At 48.8% G+C, this 17,174-nt stretch overlaps 1 protein-coding gene across 1 annotated transcript in view; it reads left to right on the top strand.

Moving 5' to 3' along the window:
- Positions 1–13,118, top strand: part of XDH (xanthine dehydrogenase) — a 53,007-nt gene extending 39,889 nt beyond the window's left edge. The window contains exons 26-36 of the mRNA XM_009910570.2: positions 765–910; positions 1,867–1,948; positions 3,807–3,902; positions 5,476–5,604; positions 7,106–7,180; positions 7,997–8,049; positions 9,163–9,277; positions 9,912–9,977; positions 10,250–10,438; positions 11,668–11,835; positions 12,973–13,118. Of these exons, the coding sequence (XP_009908872.2) occupies positions 765–910; positions 1,867–1,948; positions 3,807–3,902; positions 5,476–5,604; positions 7,106–7,180; positions 7,997–8,049; positions 9,163–9,277; positions 9,912–9,977; positions 10,250–10,438; positions 11,668–11,835; positions 12,973–13,023 (1,170 nt within the window). The 3' untranslated portion in view covers positions 13,024–13,118. The remainder of the gene's footprint in view (positions 1–764; positions 911–1,866; positions 1,949–3,806; positions 3,903–5,475; positions 5,605–7,105; positions 7,181–7,996; positions 8,050–9,162; positions 9,278–9,911; positions 9,978–10,249; positions 10,439–11,667; positions 11,836–12,972) is intronic.
- The last annotated feature ends 4,056 nt before the right edge of the window (positions 13,119–17,174 follow it).

Raw genomic sequence — 17,174 nt, 5'->3', positions numbered from 1 at the left:
CCCCTAAACCATGTTCCCAAACCTGCATCCAAAACCACCTTCAAACACAGCCAGGCTTGGGGACTGCACCACCTCCCTGGGCAAGCACATTCCAATGCCTGACCACTCTTAATCTTGCTAACAATGTGCTTAACTCCCAATCTCTTGAAAATTCCCAGCCTTAATGTCTTAGCTCCATTTTCCCAAACTATAGAATCATAGAATTACTTCAGTTGAAAGAGACCTCCAACTTCCACACCATGGGCAGGAATGCCTCTCAACTAGACTTGGCTGCTCAAGGCCTCGTCCAACCTGGCCTTGAGCACCCACAGGGAGGAGGCATCTACAGCCTCCCTGGGCAACCTATTCCAGAGTCTCACCACCTTCATACTGAAGAACTTCTTCCTAAATCCAATCTAACCCTGCTCTCCCTCAGCTTCAGACCATTGCCCCCTGTCCTGTCTCTAGACACCCTTACAAAAAGTCCCTCTGCAGCCTTCCTGCAGGATCCCTTCAGGTATTGGAAGGCAGCTCTAAGGTCCCCCTGGAGTCTTCTCTTCTCCAGGCTGAACACCCCCAGCTCCCTCAGCCTGTCCTTATAGCAGAGGTGCTCCAGCCCTTGCATCATCTTTGTGGCCCACAGATATGTGTCTGTTAATTCTGTTGCTTTGCAGAGTAAGTGGAGAAGTAAAACTGGGACTCAACATACTTTTGATGTCATTCAATGCAAAGACCAAGTTTGAAGCACTGAACTTGGCATGTCCTGTCTATGTCTCTCTGGGCAGGTGAGGAAACTCAATCTCTATCATGAAGGAGACCTGACTCATTTTAACCAAAAGCTGGAGGGATTTACTCTACGAAGATGCTGGGATGAGTGTTTGTCAAGCTCCAGCTATCATGCCAGGAAGAAAGTGATTGAAGAATTCAACAAGTAGGTGTTGTGGAGCTGTCTTGGTACTGGGTGCATTTGTTGCCTGTTAACTTTTGAAGTTCTCTTAGCAACTTGAGTGACATCCAGATAGACCTCATAGCTGCAGAGTGACTTCTAAAAATGTCTCCTTTTGGGACTCCTTCATGAATTCCTTCATTCCATCAGTGAGCTGATAGCTTAAATAAGGCAGTGATCAGACCTAGCATGGCATGGTTTCTGAAGAGAAATGTAGGAAAGGATGGGGAGGCTCTTAAGTCCAGCTAGACTTTTCAAATGAACTGCCAAGACAATTTGTTGAGGCTTTACACCACCTTAGAGTCTTTTTCTTCCCACGGTTTGCCTGTATACAACTGAATAGTTAATAGTGCAGACAATTGCTTCCATAATGCCTGAAGGAGCATGGTCAGGTTGGATTTCTTCATGTTGGGACCCATAAATGAAGGCAACCTTTTATAAAATCTACTGATTAACTCCATCTGTATCTCACTCAGGTATTTTCAGTGTGGCCAGCAGGAGCAGGGAAGTCCTTGTGCCCTGTACTCAGCACTGGTTAGGCCACACCTTGAGTCCTGTGTCCAGTTCTGGGCTCCTCAATTTGGACATTGAGACTCTTGAAAGTGTCCAGAGAAAGACAACAAAGCTGAGGAGGGGTATGGAGCATAGCCCTGTGAGGAGAGGCTAAGGGAGGTGGGGTTGCTTAGCCTGCAGAAGAGGAGGCTCAGGGAAGACCTTCTCACTCTCCCCAACTCCCTGAAGGGTGGTTGTAGCCAGGTGGGGGTTGGTCTCTTCTCCCAGGCACCCAGCACCAGAACAAGAGGACACAGTCTCTAGCTGTGCCAACCTGGTTAATTCTAACTCTAAATTCATACCTGCTTTGACTCCCAAGATGTCAGAGGGAAAGAACTGAGTTGTGATGAAAGCTTCCTGGGCATATGAATAACGTTCTCTCCTTGCAGGCAGAATCGCTGGAAGAAGAGAGGGATGTGCATCACTCCTACCAAATTTGGCATCAGTTTCACTGTCCCATTTCTCAACCAGGTCTGTGAGTGTCCTTCAGCCTTTCAGCTGAGAAGTTAGATTTATGCTGCCTCCCCCATTTGAAATGAACTGGGGCTTATCAGAGAAGGAGTGAAATAGTTAAGAGAGAGCTTGCTTTGCTCATACCAAGATGAGCAGCACAACGGTTTAGACTGTCTCACAGACACCTCAGTGCAGCTGATATTGTGTTCTGTTCATTTCCCTGCCTGGTCCCTCTTCCTCAATAGTCAAAATGCTGTTCCTGTGTCTGACCTGCCAGTGTTGTTAGCTAGTTCAGCTGTGAGGCCATTTGAGGCTGTGGGTGCCTTTAAGAACCACAAAGTGACAGAGCTCCAGAGGGGCTAGGCTGTCCAGGAGGGGAACTAGAAGATGTATTTCCTACCCATAAATGCTGCATCCCTATAAATCTGGCTGCAAAATCAATTCGCTTCACTTTTCCCTCCCTCTCTCCTCCTGGGAAGGATGCCCAGGCTCTTATCTCTCTTGGTGGGGGAGTAAGGCCTGGTGTCAGCCTTGGCGATGCTGACAATTAGGCCTGGAGCTGCCTAATTGGGGCCTGAAGTTGCCTAGCTGAATTTTGTGCTGCATCACAACGGTGTGGTACGGAGGGCAGAGAGGCTTGGTAGGGAGGGGGGCAGGAAGGTTTGGGTTTTGTTAGCCTGGTTTAAAGGGAGGTTTGTGTAAAGCTTTGGCTTAATGAGCTTCTGTGTTAAACTCAGACTATGGATCTTTGTGTATTATATGCTTTGTACTGCTGTATGTAGTTGTGAACAGCCTTTCCATTTTAACTTTCCATCCTACCCAATCCATTGTGTGAGTGATTTTATTTTATTTTATTTTGCCCCTTTTGCTGCAAAAGAGCAATTCATAGAATCACAGAATCAACCAGGTTGGAAAAGACCTCAGAGATCATCAAGTCCAACCTATGACCTAATCCCTAACACCTCCTAACAACTAAACCATGGCTCCAAGTGCCACATCCAAGCCTTTCTTGAACACCTCCAGGAATGGGGACTCCACCACCTCCCTGGGCAGCACATCCCAATGGCCAATTACTCTCTCTGGGAAGAACTTTCTCCTCCCCTCTAGCCTAAACCTCCCTTGGCATAGCTTGAGACTGTGTCCTCTTGTTCTGGTGCTGGTTGCCTGGGAGAAGAGACCAACCCCCACCTGGCTACAACCTCCCTTCAGGGAGTTGCAGAGAGCAAGAAGGTCTCCCCTGAGCCTCCTCTTCTGCAGGCTAAGCAACCCCAGCTCCCTCAGCCTCTCCTCACAGGGCTGTTCCCCAGACCCCTCCCCAGCTTTGTCGCCTTTCTCTGGACACCTTCAAGAGTCTCAATGTCCTTCTTAAATTGAGGAGCCCAGAACTGGACACAGGACTCCAGGTGTGGCCTAACTAGTGCTGAGCACAGGGCAGAATTAGCTCCCTGCTCCTGCTGGCCACACTGTTCCTGATGCAGGCCAGGATGCCCTTGGCCTTCTTGCCACCTGGGCACACTGCTGGCTTATGTTCAGCCTACTGTCAACCAGTACCCCCCAGGTCACTTTCTGCCTGGCTGCTCATTAGACCAAGACAAGGTGAAGGCTGCATCATTTTCACAGGGCCAGGTTTGGGTTACCTCACTTTCTTTTTGAGCTGAAAATACAACCTGAGGTTTGTTAGGCCATTAGAATTTCTAGTGAGCTGGTGAGACTTAAACCAAACTCACCTCAAGTGTAAACGAATGGCCTTAATTCCACCAAAGAGCCACACTGATCTGCTTCCAAATGATTTATCTCTGTCCTTTGCAATTGAAACGTTTTAAGTAGTTCACCAGTTCATTTGTGATGACTCTTGGATTAATGCTCACTTCTACAGGCTGGAGCTCTGGTCCACGTGTATACAGACGGATCTGTGTTAATCACACACGGCGGGACCGAGATGGGTCAAGGGCTTCACACCAAAATGATTCAGGTAACAATGACCTCGGGCTTAAAAAGGAATGAGACATCCTTCCAGGAAAACTACACTCAGCCTGCTTATTGCCTCAGAAAGCTTTACACTTCTTCCGTGTGCATGCCAAGGGAACAAATCTTGCCTAATTCCTCTTAATTGTTTTAGCAGCAGTGCTCCATTTCCAGGGGATTATCACAACTGAGTGGGAGAAACAGATTCTTCTTTGTCTTCCCCAGATTATGTAGGTAATGCAGGTCATGTTTACAATCTAGCTACTCTGGCTATGTAATCTCATCCCATTAAAATACAGTTTATACCTATTTTGTACACAAATTAGTCCTGTTGCAGATGTGTCTCTGCCTATGCTTAACACCTTTGTAGTTAAAAAGGCCTAAGGGAACAACATTGCTTTGGCAGGGAAATGAAAGGAAGCCTAATAGCACTTTTCATCCTCTGATTCTTGTAACCATTGAGAGAGAACATTGTGGGCCTGGAGGGTGTCCAGAGAAGAGCAGTGAGGCTGGTGAGGGGGTTTGGAGGGCATGGTGGATGAAGAGTGGCTGAAGGAGCTGGGGTTGTTTTGTCTGGAGAAGAGAAGGCTGAGGGGAGATCTCACTGCTCTCTACAACTCCCTGAGATTGTAGTGAGGCTGGTGTTAGTCTCTTCTCCCAGGTAACTAGTGATAGGATGAGAGGAAATGGCCTAAAATTGTGCCAGGGGAGGTTTAGGTTGGAGATTAGGAAACACATCTTTGCTGCAAGAGTGGTCAGGCACTGGAACAGGCTGCCCGGGGAGGTGGTGGAGTCACCCTCCCTGGAGGTGTTCAAGAAAACTGTGGACAGGGTATGTGGGGACATGGTTTAATGGCCATGGTAGTGTTGGGTTGATGGTTGGACTGGATGGTCTTGGAGGCCTTTTCCAATCTTAGTGATTCTAGTATTGTATGACTTCTATGATTCTAGTCTGACAATAACTAAGTGTATGTCATTGTGGCCATGTGTATGTGTCTCTCACACACTCAGGCTGTGAAGGGCAAGCATACCAATGTCTTGGCTAGCCCTCAGACACCACATCAGCTGAGCCTGCAAGAAAAGTTACATTTAGGATGGGAGGGAGGGTAGAGGTTGCAGTAGTATTAGCAATGAATAATAATTATGAGGAGAGACTGAGGGAGCTGGGGCTTTTCAGCTTGGAGAAGAGGAGACTGAGAGATGACCTTATCAATGTTTATAAAGATGTGCAGGGTGAGTGCCCAGAGGCTAGAGCCAGGCTCTGCTGGGTGATGCCCAGTGCCAGCAAAAGGGGCAGTGGTGGAAGCTGAGGTTTAGGAAGTTCCATGGAAACAAGAGGAAGAATTATTTTGCTGTGAGGGTGACAGAACATTGGAGCAGGCTGCCCAGGGGGGTGGTGGAGTCTCCCTCTCTGGATATATTCAAGACCTGCCTAGATGAGTTCCTGTGTGACCTGCTGTAGGTGCTCCTGCTCTGGACTGGATGATCTCTCAAGATCCCTTCCAGCCCCTGACATTCTGTGATTCTGATGCTTACATATAAGAGCAGCTGCTTACTAGCTGTTTACCTTTGCTCTGCAGGTGGCTAGCAGATCCCTGGGAGTCCCCACCTCCAAGATTTACATCAGTGAGACCAGCACAAACACCGTCCCAAACACCTCCCCGACAGCTGCGTCCGTCAGCGCGGACATCAACGGCATGGCCGTCCATGTATGGAAACCAAGTTACTCAGACTAGTGGGTTGTGAGCTGGGGCTCCACAATGTGACAGGTTGATGGGTATTTATCTATTGCTCAAGGAAGACATGACCACCAAAAGGCAGTTCCAAGGCTAAGGGTGACTCAGAACTCTTTTACCACTGCTGGTGTTAGAAGAATGACCACATTTGTTTTCAAGCTGTTTGAAGTTCTCTTCAGTTTTGTAGTTCTAAATTGGAGTGTTTGTGATTGCTCCCAATTAACAGAACAAAACATCCATTTAAATAAGTAGCCTCTTAATAATTAATGTGGCCTTATCCTGCACTTGGCTCACACCAACCCCCAGCAATGCTGCAGGCTTGGGGCAGAGTGGCTGGAAAATTGCCTGGCTGGAAAAAGGACCTAGGGGTGCTAGTTGATAGCTGACTGACTATGAGCCAGTGGGTGGCCAAGAAGGCCACCAGCATCCTAGCCTGGATCAGGAACAGTGTGGCCAGTAGGAGCGGGGCAGTGATCATGCCCCTGTACTGGGTGCTGGTGAGGCTGCACCTCAAATACTGGGGTCAGTTTTGGGCTCCTCACTGTAAGAAGGACGTTGAGGTGCTGGAGCAGGTCCAGGGAAGGGCCACAAAGCTGGTGAAGGGTCTGGAGAAGAGGGCTGGTGAAGAGCAGCCGAGGCAACTGAGGTGGTTTAGTCTGGAGAAGAGGAGGCTGAGGAGAGACCTCATTGCTCTCTACAGCTCCCTAAGGAGATTGGAGTGAGTTTGGTGTTGGTCTCTTCTCCCTAGTATCAGGTAATAGGATGAGAGGCAATGGCCTGAAAATGTGCCAGGGGAGGTTTAGGTTGCACTGTGCTGCAAATATGAATAGCAGATGGTTTGTGGGCCACACTCCAGAACCAAAGACCTCAAAGTGTTGATGCACTCAGAGCAATCATCCTTCTGGAGCAATGACCTGGGCACGATTCTCTGACCTAGTGGAGCATATATTTTCAAGCTATGTGACTGAAAAAGACTTATTTAGTAGTGGTGATTCTCAGGTTGGAAGACAAAGGGAAATGCCACCTGAGAAGTGAACCCATCAGCCTGTTTTTAAGTCTCTGCACAGCTTGCCTGAGGAGGTTGATTTCTGGCAAGAATATTGATTATTTTTTGCAGTGCTATAGGCTCATCTTTCTAGATATGCCAAGCTGTCCTGCTGTAACTCAGTGCAGATGAAGTTCCTGTATAAATGGGTGGATTTCTGAGGTTGTGTGTCATGGTCTGGAAAGTTCTGTACTGTATTTGTGATTCCCTTTTGCTAGCAATGTAATCAACCTGCTTTAAAATCCTTTATAGTCAACATTTCTTCCTATATAGCAAGAAATCTGTTAGTGAAGTTTGATCCTTTTTATGCTACCCCAAAGTCCTGAACACTGATTTAAAGAGAAGGTTCTTTGAGACTCTTAGAGGGCTCTCAATACTATGACTTTTCAAACCTTAAAATACTGCTTCTCTCTCTCTCTCTGTTTCTAGAATGCTTGTCAGACTATCTTAAAGAGACTTGAGCCGATCAAACAGTCTAATCCCAAAGGATCCTGGGAAGACTGGGTAAGCTGCTTCTTATCTGTCATGAGTCAAGTGGGCATGGTCAGAGATTGTCGCCCTGGGTCACCCTGTATGCAGCTATATCCTCCAGGCCTCCTGCATCTCACTAGCAAAGATCTAAGCAGAGCTGAAACAAAAACCCAGCAAGGGAAGTAAACCAAGCTTGCAAGAGGTCATCCCCAAAACATCATTTAGGAGTTTAATACTGAGATTTCTCTAGATCCTGGGACCTACCTATGACAAACTTGACCAAATAAAATTCTGGAGTGGTTCCCTGTATCCTTCTAGTCAGCCTGCAATCTTGGGCAGGAAGAAAACTGACTTATAATGAAGAGCTTCTGTGACAAAGATTACTCTTTGTTGAGCTACCACCCACCTCCTGTAATGCTCCTTGGCTGCAGCATCTGTCTCCTCAATAATGAGAGACTGATTTGCTGTAAGGCTCTGAGACCATTTTCAGACCCAAGTTCTTCTCTTCATTTGGAAGTCAGGATAGGATTTGCCCTGGCTTCACTGAAGCCAAGATGACTGTCGGTTTAACCTTTGTCTCTTGAGTTTGAAAGTCTAACCTGCAGCTGAAAGCTGAGCAAACAAGAGCAAGTCTCATCCCTCTGCCAGTGCTCCTGGTTGCTGCTGACTGGGCAGTTTGGGGTAGCAGCTGCATGATGATGTTTCCCTTGGCACTTGCTGGGGCAGGATGGCAAACCAGGTGTCTGCCACTGGGCTCTCTCTGTTCATGTTCTCCTGGAAATCTGTCTTGAGGCAGCTATTTTATAGTTGGACAGTTAATGTTTTCAAACTCTTGTTTTGTGTTGCCAGATTAAAGCTGCCTATGAGGACTGTGTTAGCCTGTCAGCCACGGGGTTCTATAGGTGAGTGAGTAGCCATACTGCAGAATACAGCTCTTACTCTGTGGAATGGATTTGCACCCAGAAAAATTCTGGGAGGATTTACAACCCCTATCGCCCTCTCACTGACTTACGGCTACCTTCCCTTCCTCACCTAGAAATGTTAAGTTTAGGTTAGAATCATCACAGAGTCATAGAACATGAGAGGTTGGAAGGGACTTCCAGAGATCATCCAGCCCAACCCCCTGCCAGAGCAGGATCACTTAGGGTAGTCTGCACAGGAATACATCCAGGTGGGGTTGGAAAGTCTTCAGAGAAGGAGACTCCGCAACATCTCTGGACAGCCTGCTCCAGTGCTTCATCACCCTCCCTGTAAAGAAGTTTCTCATGTTGAGGTGAAACCTTCTATGTTCAAGTATTTCTCTTTACTGTTCCTTGTCTCAGCCTTTTCTCACAAGACAGATGTTCTATTTCTTTAACCATCCCCATCTCTCTGTTGAATACTCTCAAGCATTTCCCCATCCCTCTTGAACTGGGGAGCCCAAAACTGTACACAGTATTCCAGACAACTGTCAGCACAAGCCCTGAGATTCCTGGAAAAAAGAGAGATGGCCAAAATAGGAGGTTGTAGCCAGGTGGTGGTTGGTCTCTTCTCCCAGGCAATCAGCACCAGAACAAGAGGACACAGTCTCAAGCTGTGCCAGGAGAAGTTTAGGCTGGAGGTGAGGAGAAAGTTATTCCCAGAAAGAGTAATTGGCCACTGGGATGTGCTGCCCAGGGAGGTAGTGGAGTCCCTGTCCCTGGAGGTGCTCAAGAAAGGCTTGGATGTGGCACTTGGAGCCATGGTTTGGTTGTCAGGAGGTGTTAGGGATTAGGTCATAGGTTGGACTTGATGATCTCTGAGGTGTTTTCCAGCCTGGTTGATGCTATGATAGTTTGGTAGTTCAGTGAGGTTTGGGAACACAGTGCAGCTTCAGCAGGTTGCTGTGGATAGCTGTTTACACTTTTCATTACCACAAGGGCTAGGTGATCAAAACCAAAGTGACTAAGTGGCAGTGGTCTGTGAGCTGTAATGTGTTTGTGTTCACTTTGAATGCTCATGGAAACAAACCTGGTTTTGTTTTCCTTTGTCTCAAGAATTCCTGACCTTGGCTACAGCTTTGAAAAGAACGAAGGGAAACCATTCTGCTACTTCAGTTATGGTGTGGCCTGCTCCGAGGTGGAGATAGATTGCCTGACAGGTGACCACAAGGTGAGGAGGTCAGCACTTGGAATTGTCCTCTGTGTTCAAGGCAAGGAAATGTTCACAAACAAGTGGTGGGTGTCAGCCTGTTCTCAGCTCTGCCATTGGTGTGGTGTGACCTTCAGTAAGTTTCTTAACTCCTCTGTTTCACAGTGCAACAATCTATAAAGTGTAATAAAATGATCATTATCTGCCCTGCAGGGATATCAAGAGACTTAACAAATGATTGCAGAAGTTATTGGGTTGGCTTAAGTAAGAGATAGCAGCACTGTGTTAGCACTTAGGAACAGAAACATACTGGTATTGAGTTAATCATTTAAAATAGCACTTTTAGAAAGAGGAGAGGAAAGAGGGGTGAGGGGAGAGGGGAGCAGAGGATGTGACCTAGTTGGTTACACTCCTATCTGGGAGCTAATAGAAACTTGGTCTGTTGGATCCCTAGGGAAAACTGCAGTGAGTTCCTTTGATTTACTGCTGGGACAGACTCAGATTAGAAATCAGTATGAAGAGTTGAGCTGAAATAGGTTGTTGAATACTGGCCAAGTGAAGGTAGTGGTTGGCTGCATTACTACTCCTCCTCCAAGCCCATGGTGTGCCAGTTTCAGTGTTCTGGGCTGATCTGTTCTTTATTTCTGCCCTGCAGAACATTCGTACAGACATTGTTATGGATGTTGGCACCAGTCTGAACCCAGCCATCGATATAGGGCAGGTAAGTGTTGCTGCTTCAAGGAATGTTAGGGGTTGGGAGGGCCTTCCAGTATCTGAAGGGGGCTACTAGAAAGCTGAGAAGGGACTTTTTAGGGCATCAGGGAATGATAGGATGGGTCCTATCCTTGAGGACCTTTCCAACCCTGACAGTTCTGTGATTCTGTGCAATCAGAAGGTGGGGGGGGGCGGCAAAGTCATCGATGCTTGTTCTAGTGCAGGGAAGAACAACAGCGATAAAACCCTGAATGTAACCTTGTTTGGATGTGTTTGTAGATAGAAGGAGCATTTGTCCAAGGCCTTGGGCTCTTCACCATGGAGGAGCTACGCTACTCTCCTGAAGGGAACTTGTACACTCGAGGGCCTGGCATGTACAAGATCCCAGCTTTTGGAGACATCCCCACAGAATTCTATGTGTCCCTTCTGCGTGACTGCCCAAACAGTAAAGCAGTTTATTCATCCAAGGTATGCCTGGGTGACCTGCAACTCTCACTGCTCTCTAGCTCTGTAGGGCTGAGTGTGATAATGATGCCTCAGTGTAAATAATGAATCTTTTTTTTTTCCTGCTGGCTTCCTTTACAGGTAGGAAGAACCGAACCAACCCATGTATTGCTCCCCTGATTGTCCACTAGAGAGAACTGAAGTGACTTTGCTGTGCTAGTTCTGCTGAAACTGCCAACCTCCCTCTGTGTGTCAGCTCCCTAGTTGCCCTTGCTGGCACCAGATAACATTCAGCAGCACCGTAGAATCACTTGGGTTGGAAAAGACCTCTAAGATCATCAAGTCCAACCTTCTACCCAACATCTCTAAGACCACTACACTATGTCTCAAAGTGCCACATCTACTCTTTTCTTTAAACTCATCCAGGGCTGGTGACCTCACCACCTGCCTGAGCAGCCTGCTCCAGCAGTGCCATTTCCCCACATTTGATTATCAAGACTTTATGCCTGAGTTTTCATGTCTCACTTTCTTTACAGTCTCACAGTGCTCCTGTCACCCTTAAGGGTCCACTTGCCCTTCAGCTGCTTCTACTGCAGTCGGTGCTGTTTGTGAGGACAGCATCAATGATTAGGCTTCAACTGCCAATATCCATTTCTGAGTACGTCTGGCCAGCCTCCTTACAATCTCCATTTCCATTCCACCCACAGGAGCATCTTTGTAAATGAGGAGAACTTTTTGATGATTAGTGCTGATGACAGAATTAAGAAAAAAAGAGGCTGCCAGGGACCTCAGGACAGGATAATACTCATGTAATCCTTGAGGAAGGCATTCCTGCTGGTTTGCAGGGACCTCCAGTGATGGAGCATCATGCCTCTGCCCAGACAGCTCACCACTGCCTTCTCTGAATTCCCTTTGCTGCAATTCCAGCACCACCCAAAAGGTTATGGGAAGGGGTTAGTCCATTTCTCCTCCATAAACAGCCTTGCTGTGTCAGACAGCCTGTGTTTGCCTGCTGTTTCTTCTTAAACTGGCTGGAGGTTGTTTCACCTCAGGCTTTCACACTGGCAAACTGGAGTCTGTTTTGAAGTTGTGTTTCCTCACTGAGAGGTTACAAAGAAGAAGGAATGAGGAATGCAAACAATTCCTAGTTCTCTCCCAGGGCTAGCTCAGCTTTCTGTTAGCCTCTTTAAGCCTTTCCAGGGCCAGGACTGTTTTGGGCTCCAACCTCACTCTTTGCTTGTTGCTCTGTCTAGGCTGTGGGAGAGCCACCTCTGTTCCTGTCTGCCTCAGTGTTTTATGCCATCAAAGATGCCATCTATGCAGCAAGGCAGGACTCTGGTGTGACTGAACCCTTCAGGCTGGACAGCCCTGCTACCCCCGAGAGGATCCGCAATGCTTGCGTGGACATCTTCACCAAAATGGTAACAGCTCCTGGCTTCACAGCCTGCTTCTTAGCCTGCCTCCACCCCAGGGAGTCTGTGTGCTGGTCTGGCTTTAGAGAAGGATGGAGAGGATGTGGCCCTGCTTAAGCAGATGTTTTGATTTTATGAGTGTTATCCCTCCTTTAACGTGCCCCCAAATGAGACAACTCCACAGACCCACACTGCTCAGGCTCCCACTGCAGGAGGTGCTGCCACACAACATCCAGGAAGTTGCTGCTCCTCCCTTCATCCTCCAAGTGCTGCCTGTTGAACAAAGGCACTAACCTGCTAACCTAATTGTCCTATAATCTTTTAGGGAGTCACCACCACTGACTTTGCAGATCCACCCTGTGATTTAGTGGTGTCCCTCAGGGAGAAAGAGAAAAGTGCCACTGAAAATGTTCTAATCTCCTGAACGTTAAGGCCACAGGAGTCTCCTTCAGGGCTGTGAGCTTGACAGGAAGGAGTGAAACAGTCAAACCTTTCACTCTCTCCATGGGTTCCTCAGTGCTGTGACAGTGCTACATAGACATGGGTCCTTACACCGAGTCCTGCTGACTCCTGTGTGACTTGGAAAACCACAGCTGCCTGTCCATGTGGGCATCCTCCAGGCTTTGTGAGCTAGAACCCAGCTGTGGATGGCAGCAAAACCCGGGTACCTCAGCCCTTCTCACCTAACACCTGCACCACTGCCTGGGGAGAGGGACTGGGGCACCCACTGCACATCCATCAGGCCTTCCAACAGCTAACTGAAGAGCCATGAGCTCAGATCTTTGAGGATACCAAATCACCCACCTCAAAGGGAGTGTGGTAAGGCACTCTGAACCCGGGCCAGGACCTTCAGTTAGAATCATAGAACTGTTAGGGTTGGAAGGGACCCCAAGGATCAGCCAGTTCCAAGCCCCCTGCCATGGGCAGGGACACCTCACACTACAGCAAGTTGCTCACAGCCACATCCAGCCTGGCTGCAAACACCTCCAGGCAGGAGGCTTCCACCACCTCCCTGGGCAACCTGTGCCAGTCTCTCACCACCCTCATGGGGAAGAACTTACTTCTTCCTCACATCCAATCTGAATCTCCCCATTTCTAGTTTTGTTCTTGCTAAGTGATTTTCCCCCCCACTCTCTCTCTCTCCAGTGCCCTTCTGCTGAGCCAGGAACCTTCAAGCCATGGTGCGTGCGTGTGTGAAGGGGAAGTTTGAGGATCAAACTCTCCTCAAGAAACTGAGCTTACATCAGAAGGGCCACAAGCCACTAGGACTGCAAAGGAAAAAAAATATATGTATGGAGCATCTAAGTTGATGTGGCTCACCCACTGACTCATGGAGCTTTCACATTTAATTGTCCAACCACTGTTTTCTCTAGGAGAGGGAACTGCTGCTGTGGTGTAAATTCATATGAAGAGTAAATGGAGGTAGTGTGAGAATAAGTGAAGGCTGGTTCCCACCTTTCCCAGAAAGCTAAAGCCTGAAGTGCAGCAGCTAATTGGTGAATTCATTCACTAACAGGAGGACCTTCAGCCCTCTCCAGGAAAGAAGGGCTCCACACCAGTTCTGCACATGGTTTAGTGGCCATTGGAAGGGGGTAGGAGGTGGTGTTGGGTTGATGGCTGGACCCTCCAGACCCTTCCTCAGTGCAGTGGGTTGAAATTCCACACACACACCCCTGCCCCTTAACTTTACCAGACCAGCTCAGTTGGAAGCAAATGAAAGCTGTATTTACAAGCCAAAACTACAATCCACAATGAAGAGCCATGAATGTGTACAAAATATGCAGTAGTTACAATATCTGCAGGTATTTACAATTAATGAACCCCCCTGGTCAGAAGCCAGGGGGAGCTACTAAATTCTCCTTCCCTGCCTCCCCCTGAACAAAAGGGAGAAAGGAGCAGAGGAATGTTAATACCAAAAGAATGCAGCCAAGGTCAAGCAGAAGCAAGTCAGTATATCTCCAGACCTGAGAAGAGAAAATTGTTTTGAGAACAATATCTTATGTCAGACATCTCTCCAATGGGATTGTTTAGAATTACCTTTGTTTTCCTCTTTACACCCAATAGTGACTTACTTACATTTTACTTCTTTTCTACTCAAGATCTGTGAAAAATTTTAAAGACATAGCCTAAAACTACCACACCCAGCTCTGTTGCCCTTCTCTGGCCCTGCTCCAGCTCTCAAGGTCCTTCTTGGAGTGAGGCCCCCAAACTGAACCCAGCACTCAAGCTGTGGCCTCCCCAGTGCCCAGTTGAGAAGGACAATCCTTGCTCTCCCCCTCTGCCCACACCACTGCTGATGCAGGCCAGACTGCTGGTGGTCTTCTTGGCTACCTTCACCTTGGTCACTTTGGCCACTGCTGCCTCACCTTCAGCCAGCTGTTGATCAGCACCTCCAGGTTCTTCTGGGCACTTTCCAGCCACTCTGCCCCCCAGCCTGGAGCTTCCATGGGGTTGTTGTGAGTCAAAATCTTTTCTGTAGTGCAGCAGTTGACACCAACACAAGCAGGAGGTTACAAATCAGCCTTACATTAAAATTTGATCCTTGTGGTGGGTTGGAAATTCCCCCCCAACGTTACCTTTGCCAGACCAGCTCAGTTGCAAGCAAATGAAAGCTGTATTTACAAGCAGAACTACAATGGAACACAATGGATATGTACAAAATACACAGTAGTTACAATAATCAGATGTTGACAATTACAAACAGCACAAGAACCCCTCTGGCCAGAGACCCGGGGAAGCTACTAGCTTCTCCTTTTCTGCCCCCCATCCTTTCCCCCCTGTACAAAAGAAGGGAGAAAGGAACAGAGGAATGTTAATAGAAAACAAAGCAGCCAAGGTCAAGCAGAAGCAAGTTAGCATCTCCCCAGAGCAAAGAAGCAAGAAGAGAGACACTGTTTTGGGAACAAGGTCTTATGGTAGGTATCTCCAATGGGACTGTTCAGAAGTATCTTTGTTTCCCTTTTTACACCCCATAGTGAGTTATTTACATTTTACTACTTTTCTGTTTAAGAGCTGTGAAAAAAAATTAAAGGCATAGCCTAAAACTACCACAATCCTCTAAGTGCCAAGGAGCACAGCTCCTCACACCACTGCTGTGCTCTCTGCTAAACGCTATATCAATTCCCGAGCTCACACAGCTCTGAAACCTACCTTGGGGATGCTCCAAAGCTTCCTGCAGTCAAAGGGCAGCTGCTTTAATTACAAAAGCAAACTTGGTTAAACCTCTTGCTACAGCTATCAAACACCCTTCAAGCTGCTATTTTTGAAGGCAGACTTACCACCCAGGCAGCACTTGGGCTTGCTTCAAGACTTGCTTGGGTCTGGAACTGTTCATCCTATGCATCAATGACCTGGCTAAGGGCACTGCTAGCCAGTATGCTGATGATACACAAAAGGGAGGGGTGGCTGACACCCCCTCAGGCTGTGCTGCTCCTGCTCCCTACCCCAACCTTTGGCTTGCCAGAGAGGCTCCCACTACCCCTCTCCCCCTACCTTTGGCTTGCCAAAGTGGCTCCTGCTCCCCTACCCCATCCTCCACCCTGCCTAAACAGCTCCTGCTCCACCACAACCATTCCTGCATACATCCCAGAGCCAGGGATGGATGCAAGAGAGCACTCAGAGCAGCTCAGCCCCAGCAAGGAGCCCCAGCCAGCACCCGTGGAGGGGAGTGGGGGAAGTCAGCAATGTTGGCCCTAACAACCGGGGGGCCAGCAGGCCCCCCGGCCTTTTGTCACCACCACCATCACCCAGGGTGCAGCAGAGGCACTCACCAGAGATGAGAGGAGGATCCTCAGCCCCTGAAGGGCTCAGCTTAGGGCTGCTGCCCTGCCCAGGAGGCATTAAATAGGGGAGAGGGTGGGGAGCGCAAAGTGGCCGCCCCTGGGGTGGGAGGAGACTGAAACAGAGTCCAGGTGCCCTGGGTTGGAGGGGAACAAGGGGGAAATTGGGGTGGGAGGAGACTCAGCAGAGCCCAGGTGCCCTGGGTTGGAGGGGAACAAGGGGGAAATTGGGGTGGGAGGAGGAGGGGGGGGGGGGGGGGGGGAAAGGGGTGGGAGGAGACTCAGCAGAGCCCAGGTGCCCTGGGTTGGAGGGGAACAAGGGGGAAATTGGGGTGGGAGGAGACTCAGCAGAGCCCAGGGGCCCTGGGTTGGAGGGGAACAAGGGGGAAATTGGGGTGGGAGGAGACTCAGCAGAGCCCAGGGGCCCTGGGTTGGAGGGGAACAAGGGGGAAATTGGGGTGGGAGGAGGCTCAGCAGAGCCCAGGGGCCCTGGGTTGGAGGGGAACAAGGGGGAAATTGGGGTGGGAGGAGGCTCAGCAGAGCCCAGGGGCCCTGGGTTGGAGGGGAACAAGGGGGAAATTGGGGTGGGAGGGGTGGCAAAGGGGCAGGGGGTGAAACCAGTGCTCTTGAGACAGAGTGGAGATTAAAATGACATTCAGGAGTGGATTGTTGCCGTGCAGTGATTGCTGGGTGCTTCATGTGGCTGCTCCCAGGCTGCTCCACTCCTCTTGGAGAGCAGAGAATTCATTGACAGCCCCAAGAGGATCTTGAGAGGCCAATGATGAGTTCCATAAACAGACCCCAAACAGCTTTTGCTCAGGAGGTGATTGGGTACAGTCAGCACAGCAAAGTAGAATAGGATAGGATAGGATAGGATAGGATAGGATAGGATAGGATAGGATAGGATAGAATAGAATAGAATAGAATATACCAGACCAGGTTGGAAGAGCCCTTCAAGGTCATCATGTCCAACCTATCATCCAACACCACCTAATCAACTAAACCATGCAACCCAGCACCCCATCAAGTCTCTTCCTGAACACCTCCAGTGACAGCGACTCCACCACCTCCCCAGGCAGCCCATTCCAATGGGCAATCACTCTCTCTGTGTAGAACTTCCTCCTAACCTCCAGTAATCACAGTAATCACAGAAACTGCTCTTGAGGGGGAAATGGAAGCTTGGGGACTAGTAGGAGTTTACAAAGAGGTCATTGTAACACTTGGCTGGGCTGTGGGGGGAGACAGGGACTCTAGTAAAGAACACAAAGCTGTGATTTTCATTTCACCTCTCTGGGTCTTAGCATTTCATGCATTACTTTCCCATGGAACTAAGGGCCAGGCACCTTAGAGAAGGGCTGGGATATGCTGTGGAGGGCTGGCAGGAAGAGATGATCCAACCTAAGGTGTGGGCTGCACTACAGAGCTGTCCAAGGGCAGCTCTCCAGGTGTAAGCACACAGCACTATGCTTTGCTTGGGTGCTGTATCTCATCCCTCCATGCACATCTCAGCACGTGGGAGTTCAGCTGGTAATCACTGGAAGGAAAAACCTCCTTCCCCTGTAGCTGCCA

Source organism: Dryobates pubescens, chromosome 2 (assembly GCF_014839835.1).
Source record: "Dryobates pubescens isolate bDryPub1 chromosome 2, bDryPub1.pri, whole genome shotgun sequence".
Classification (NCBI taxonomy): Eukaryota; Metazoa; Chordata; class Aves; order Piciformes; family Picidae; genus Dryobates; species Dryobates pubescens.
The sequence above is the reverse complement of the archived record's forward strand: the minus strand, read 5'-3'. Positions and strand labels throughout refer to the sequence as shown.